The 7,802-nt window shown below is 43.7% G+C and overlaps 1 protein-coding gene across 2 annotated transcripts in view; it reads right to left on the bottom strand.

The window, feature by feature from the left end:
• Positions 1–2,728, bottom strand: part of oprm1 (opioid receptor, mu 1) — a 12,628-nt gene extending 9,900 nt beyond the window's left edge. Inside the window, exon 1 of one of the 2 annotated variants that reach the window (XM_043695306.1) lies at positions 1,776–2,728. In XM_043695306.1, coding sequence (XP_043551241.1) covers positions 1,776–2,050 — 275 coding nt within the window. In that variant the 5' untranslated portion in view covers positions 2,051–2,728. The remainder of the gene's footprint in view (positions 1–1,775) is intronic. The other variant, XM_043695304.1, reaches the window with a different exon arrangement.
• Between the last annotated feature and the right edge of the window lie 5,074 nt (positions 2,729–7,802).

Genomic DNA, 7,802 nt, shown 5'->3' on the forward strand with positions numbered 1-7,802 from the left:
CCTCCTCTAGCTTATCTCTGCACTTTTCAGGCTCTTTTATTCCGGATGAAGGGCTTTTGCCCGAAACGTCGATTTTACTGCTCCTCGGATGCTGCCTGAACTGCTGTGCTCTTCCAACACCACTAATCCAGAAACTAAACTGGAGTCATCATATAAACCCAATGGTTACAAAAGCAGGTCAGAGACTAGGAATACTGCAATGAGTAACTCACCTTCCGACTTCAAGCTTGTCCACCATCTACAAGGCTGAAGTCAGGAATGTGATGGAATACTCCCAAAACACTCAAGAAGCTTGACAACATCAAAGACAAAACAATCCACTCGGTTAGCACCACACCCAAAGCATTCACTCCCTCCACCACCACTCAGTAGCAGCAGTGTGTACTATTTACAAGATACACTGCAGAAATTCACCAAAAATGTTCAGATAGCACCTTCCAAAGCCAGGACCACTTTCAACTAGAAGGTCAAGAGCAGCAATACATGGGAACACCACCACCTGCAAATTCCCTCCAAGCCACTCACCATCTTGGCTAGGAAATATATTGCCATTCCTTCAGGGTTGCTGGGTGAAAATCCTGGAAACCCCTCCCTAAGCACATGGACTGCAACAGTTCAAGAAAACAGCTCACCACCTCCTTCTCAAGGGCAACTGGGGACAGGTAATGAATGCTGGTCAACTTGCTGTGCCCAGATCCCATGAGTGAATAAAAAAGATAATGAGTGGTGGGTGGATTTTGGGTGATTATTAAATTGAAAAAGAGAATAGCTGAAAATAGGGAATGAGAAGGATCTTTTATTTTCCAGCACTTTTCAGTTCTGAAGAAGTCATTCTCAAACTGAAACTATTAACTTGATTTCTCTCTCCACAGATGTACTGCTAGATCTGCTGAGTTTTTCTGGCATTTCAGATTGACTCTTTCAAATTTACTGGTAGTCTGAGATTGTGTCATCTTTCTTCGGCTCTTGATGACCTAGCCTGGAGTGTGGGGTGTAATTGGTTGCCACCTCAGTGTTAAAAGTGTAATTGGTTGAAACGAAATAGGTGTGATTTTCTCTGTCAGTATGTCACGGTGTCATTCGCTACGGGTAGCACTAGTTTCACCAATGGATATGGATGGGGTGGGGGAGACGGAGCGGTAAGGGGAAGGTGGGGGAGTTGGTACTCACGTTTCGAGGAACTTATAAAAAAGCTGTTCCTATTGAAAAGGCATTTCGATGGGAAAAGGCATTTGTAAAGGGGTCAAACGTACACTGAGGATTAACTGCACGATTTGAAGTGAGGGTCTATCTGAGCGCCGTTTAGACGCTGCACTCCCACAGTTACCGGTTAGATGGCGCTGTTTGAGCAACTAAGACAAGTGACAAACCAATCCTGCCCCATAGGTATCTATTAAATACAGATATTAATCCATTAACATCCAATTAGTGCACAAATACACAATTATTGATGTGAAAATCGCGCAGTTAATCTCTACAGCATTGCACTGCGCCGAACTTCTCTTCCAATCCATGCGAAAACATTAAATGTGTCATCAACAGGAAAAACACAGAAGGACTGTAATTTTGAAGGTTATGCACATTGTCTTATCTGTAAACAAGATTGCACTGAAGTTAGACCCCCAAATTATCAATGAAGTGAGGCGGGTGGGAAGGATGCTACTCGAGTCGAGTCAAAATCCGTTGATGCTGGGCAGAGGTTTCACGACAGAGAGAGAGAGAGACAGAGACAGCGAGAGTGGAAGAACGGGGGTCAAGTTAAGAGTGTATCTTACCTGACAATGACATACATGACCAGGACATTGCCCACCAACCCCAGCACACAGACAATGGAGTAAAGAGCAGTAATGATGATGGCGATGATGATTGAAGCCGAACTCTTGCTCAGAGGGACTCTGTCGGTGCCGTTACACAGATTCGAACTGGAGTTGATGCAGAGATAGGACCAGTTGGCTGAGCCCAGGCTGGAATTCATGGTGGTTAGGCTAGTCTGGCAGAGCTGGGACCCGTTGGCAGCTAGATCACCGCAGGGCTGGGCGAGTAGGTCCATTGCTAGGTTTTTGTTCTGCTCTTGGCAGGACGTAAGGGATTAAAAAAAAACCCCAAAATAACAGAGCGCTGTCGATTCAAAACTTCAGCAGATCCTCAGATGAGAGAAGTGTGACGCCTGTCGTGGCCAGTGCAATGCTCTGGATGAATTGAACCCACTCGAGGCAGCAGTAGAGAGAAGCTCAACGTTCCTCACGCTATTTGCAAAGGGGACACTGTGGGTCTCTGGGCCCCCGGGCCGTCTGAAGCAGTGGCTGATCTATCTCCTCTTTGCCTGATCCCTTTTTTTATTCTGGCTGTGATTCGCCGTTTTATTGGAGGAGGGGGGGGGGGGGGGGAGGGGGTTGACGTCAACCCCTCCCTTCGCCTGTGATTGGAGGGTTGGCGCCAGCACCTGGTCACAGTGTCAGGTACAGGTAAGAGTTGAGGACCAAGGTGCCGCTGCGCTGTCCACGGTGCTGAAACGGCTCAGGCTGCAATGCAACTGGGGGCGAGGTCACTGAATCGTCGGGAAGCTACTGGATCGAGTTTAAAGACACAGGACAGACAGAGAGAGAGAGAGAGGAGCTAAACGAAAGGGTCCCCAGCACCAGCTCAGTCCCATGATGCTTGAGAAGTTAGCCTTTGATACAGCCTTTGAGATGCATTCGTCAGAGAGGTGGAGATTCAATGGAATCATAGCCATTGGAATGGGTGTTCAGTTGAAACTGACGCACAGTTGGGTAACTGGGAAAGAGTTTAATTATGTTGAAGACATTTTCTGCCACAATTACAGACACGGTCATTTCATGGTGATATGTGGGTTAGTGTGTTTAGTAGCTGGTCCTTGGGCAGGCTTCCCTCTGTAGCCATTCACCAGGACATTTTCACAGGAACAATATTCAATAAACGCGAGTTCTACAGATTTTCCTTTATGAATCCTTGGGATGTGTGGTGATTACAGTTTTGAGAAGATTGCTCTAGTTCATAATCGTTCACTGCTGTGCATTGTTGTACCCCAAACAGTCCTGAACAGAGTGGTGCAGGATCTGTAACTTGCAGGTCATTAAACTGTTATGCAAAGTAAATGCAAGGAACTTGTTTCTTTGAGAGATGTAAACCATCTGAGTTCTAAGAGAATTGATGGAAGACTGGCATTTTTACAGCATCTTATAGTGACTCAGGACATCCCAAAACATTTCTCAATCATGGATGTCTATTTAGTATGTAGTCACTGTTGGAATGAAGGAACCATTGCAGTCAATTCATAGCAAGGTCCGACAAGCATTAGTGAGATGATGACCAATTCTTTTGCTTTTAGTGACGTTGATTGAACAATAATTATTGGTTATGATGCACAAAAAACACTCCACTGCTGTGACTGAAATAACCTTAGATCATTTGTATTCACCTCTAATAGCAGATAGTGTCTTGTTTGCATGTTGTACCTGAAAAGCAGAACTTCGGTGGTTGAGCACTGCCTGTGTCAAACTAAGTAATATGATCAAGCTTGTGGAGTGGAATCTGAACGGAACAACCTTCTGACTCAGACACTGCAACATTATCCACCAAACTGTTGACAACACAGCATGATGGGTTACTCACCCCCTCCCCCCCATACTCAGTGACATGCTTCTTTTATTTCTACGTGCTCAGTAATCTGCTATGGACTACCCACATTTCTTGATACCTTTTAGATTTCTCTGTTGTAAATGTCCATCCTGAGATGGTTAAAGGAATCTTTGACTTCCTTAGGCAACCTCAGTGACAGGCATCAGCCAAAAGGGTGCAAATAAATTCTCCTTCTTGACCTGAGATAGTTCTGAAGACTGAGAATGAATCATTTTATGCGGGGAGAGAGGAAGACAGCATTGCTAAGCCATATAACCCATTTAGCCTCATTCTAATGGTGCTTGCCATTAAAAGCAAGTAGAGAATTCTGAAAGACATCTGCTACCTTCTATCGCATACTTAACGTCTTTGAAACTGGATGATTGGTAACTTATTGTGTAGAGTTTTGTTCCATTTATCTTTCGAACTCTACTCTCTTTTTGATGTTGACGATAGATTAGATTCCCTACAGTGTGGAAGCAGACCCTTTGGCCCAACAAGTCCACACCAACCCTCCGAAGAGTATCCCACCCAGATCCGCTACCCTCTGACTAATGCACTTATAGCTATTGGCAACTTAGTATGGCCAATTCACCTGACCTGAACATCTTTGGACTGTGGGAGGAAACCGGAGCACCCAGAGAAAACCCAAGCAGACACAGGGAGAATGTGCAAACTCCACACTGACAGTCACTCAAGGCTGGAATTGGACCTGGGACCTGGTGCTGTGAGGCAGCAGTGCTAACCACTGAGCCACTGTGCTGTCCAATTGGAAAAGGAACCAGAGGGGAGATGAGCAGATTTTCTTTTAAGTATTGAGTTATTGTGATCTGGAATGCACTTGTTGTAAAAGGACAGTGGATGCAGATTCAATAGTAATGGTTAACAACAAATTACAGACAGGCAACTGTGGGGTGAATGCAGGAGTACTTTGGGGCCGATGGTCATGATTCTATTAATTTTAAAATAGTGAAAGAAAAGGAAAGACCGGATGTATAAGTTAAAGTTCTAAGTTGGAAGAAGGCCAATTTTAATGGTATCAGGCAAGAACTTTAAAACGTTGATTGGGGGAGAATATTTGCAGGTAAATGGATAGCTGGAAAATTGGTAACCTTCAAAACTAAGATAATGAGAGTTGAGAGACCAGTATGTTCCTGTTAGAGTGAAGGGCAAAGCTGGTAGGTGTAGAAAATGCTGGATAATGAGAGAAATTAAAATGAAGAAAGCATATGTCAGTTATGGAGAACCGAGATCGAGTGAATCCCGAGAAGAGTATAAAGGCAGTAGAAGTATACTTGAGAGGGAAATCAGAAGGACAATAAGGGGATATGAGATAGATTTGACCAATAGGGTTAAGGAGTTTCAGGTCAAAGGAGTATCGAGGCAGAGAATAGGGCGTTTTAAAGATCAGCAAGGCTGACTACGTGTGGAACTGTGAGAGATGGGAGAGGTAATAAATGAGTATTTTGTGTCAGTATTTACTGTGGAGAAGGATATGAAAGGTAGAGAACTTGGAGAAATAATTAGCAAGATTTTGAAAAATGTCCATATTACAGAGGAGGACGTATTGAAAGTCTTAAACCACATAAAGGTGGTTAAATCCCCGAGGTCTGATCATGTGTAGCCTAAAATTCTGTGGGAAGCTAGGGGAATTATTGCAGGGTCCCTTGCTGAGATGTTTGAATCATTGCTAGCCACAGGTGAGGTGTTGGAAGACTGGAGGTTGCCTAACGTGGTTCCACTATTTAGGAAAGGTGGTAAGGAAAAACTCGGCATTATAGACTGGTGAGCCTGGTGTCAGTGGTGAGCAAGTTTTTAGAGAGGATGCTAAGGGATAGGATTTACATGTATTTGGAAAGGCAAGGACTGACTAAGGATAGTCAGCTTGGCTTTGTGCATGGGAAATCCTGTCTCATGAACTTGATTCAGTTTTTTTGAGGAAGTAATGAAGAGGATTAATGAGGGCAGAATAGAGGATGTGATCTTTATGAACTTCATTAAGGCATTCAAGAAGATTCTGCAAGGTAGACTAGTTAGCAAGATTGTGTCACATGGAATACAGGGAGAACTAGCCAGAACTAGGCTGAAGGTAGAAGATAGAGGGTGGTAGTGGAGGATTGCTTATCAGACTAGAGGCCTGTGACCAGTGGTATGCCACAAAGATTGGTGTTGGGTCCACTGCTTGTCGTCATGTAAATAAATGATTTGGATGTGAACATAGGAAGTATGGTTTGTAAGTTGTCAGCTGACACCAAAATTGGTGATGTAGTGGCCAGTGAAGGTTACCGCAGAGTTCAATGGGAGCTTGATCAGATGGGCCAATAGGCCGAGGAATGGCAGATGGAATTTACTTTAGGTAAATGTGAGGTGCTGCATTTTGGGAAGGCAAGTCAGTGTAGGACTTATACACTGAATGGTAAAGTTCTGAGGAGTGTTGCTGGGCAATGAGACCGTGGTGTGCATGTTCATAGTCCCTTGAAAGTGGAGTTGCAGGTAGACAGGATAGTGAAGAAGGTGGTTGGTATGCTCACCTTTATGAATCAGTGCATTGAGTATAGGAGTTGGGAGGTCATGCTGAGAGTGTACAGGGCATTGGACAGGCCATTTTTGGAATACTGCGTGCAATTATGGTCTTCCTCCTATAAGAAGGATGCTGTGAAAATTGAAATGGTTCAGAAACGATTTACCAGGATGTTGCCAGATTTGGAGGGTTTGAGCTATAGGGAGAGGCTGAATAGGTGGTAGGGTTGTTTTCCTTAGAGTCTCAGAGGCTGAGGGGTGACCTTATAGAGGTTTATAAAATCATGAGGGGCATGGATTGGGTGAATAGACAAGGTCTTTTCTCCAGGGTGGGTGAGTCCAGAACTGGAAAGCATGTTTAAGGTGAGAGGGGAAAGATTTAAAAGGGATCTGTGACCAATTTTTCATCCAGAGGGTGGAACTGCCAGAGGAAATGGTGGAGGCTGGTACAATTACAACATTTAAAAGGTAACTGGATGGGAATATAAATAGGAATGGTTTAGAGATATATGGGCCAAATGCTGGCAAATGGGACAAGATTAATTTAGGATATCTGGTCAACATGAACAAGTTGGACCAAAGAGTATGTTTCCATGCTAGACAGCTCCATGGCTCAATATTTATAAAGCAAATTTTAACACAATGAAATTCCCCAAGGTACTTCTGAAGAGGATTATGAAGTAAAATTTGACACAAATTCACCTAAGAAGAAATTAGGGCAAATTAATAAAATGTGGATCAAAGAAGTAAACATTAAGCAACAAGTTAAAGAAGATTTCACCTGGAAAGGTGGCAGTGAGCTGTCCTCTTGAACTACTGTAGTTCATTTGATGTACATAAATCCAAAATGCTGTCAGGGTTGTGTTACTGAATGGTGATAAATTCCCAAGTCAAGATGGTGGGAGACTTGAAGTGGAAATTGCATGTGCTGGCTAAGGAACCTTGGTGAAGTTCTGCAGTGTATCATGTGGATGGTACACACTGGTGCAGAGTGCCAGTGATGAAAGGAGTGATTGTGTGTGGATGTGGTACTAATCAAGTGGGCTGCTTTGTCCTGGTGGTGTAAAGCTTCTTGAGTGTTGTTGGAGTTTAACTTGCCCAGGCAAGTGGGAAATATTCCATCACACACCTGGCTTGTGCCTTGTAGATGGTGGACAGGCTTGCTGCTGGCTTCTTAATCTCTGTCCTACTCTTGTATCCACTGAATTTGAATGGTTAGTTCAGTTCAATTTCTAGTCAATGTTTCTCGTCAACGTAGATGCTCGTCATGAAGAATTCAGAGATGGTAGCACCATTGAAGGTCTAAGAATGATTGTTAACTCTTCTCCTGTTGGAGATGATCATTATCTGGTACTTGAGAGGTGAGACTGTTGCATGCCACTTGTCAGCCCAAACCTGGCTTCTATCGAGTTCTTGCTGTATATGGACATAGACTGCTTCAATATCTGATGAGTCATAAGTGGTGCTGAACATTTTGAAATTTTTAGTGAACATTGCCACTCTGACCTTATAATGGAGGGAAGGTCATTGATGAAGCAGATGAAGACTGTTAGGCCAAGGACTCCTCTCTTCAGCTGCTTCATCAATGACATTTCCGACTGAGTGGATTCATCAAAAATGTCTTTCAAATTTCTGCCAAAGCG

Source organism: Chiloscyllium plagiosum, chromosome 9 (genome assembly GCF_004010195.1).
Source record: "Chiloscyllium plagiosum isolate BGI_BamShark_2017 chromosome 9, ASM401019v2, whole genome shotgun sequence".
Lineage (NCBI taxonomy): Eukaryota > Metazoa > Chordata > Chondrichthyes > Orectolobiformes > Hemiscylliidae > Chiloscyllium > Chiloscyllium plagiosum.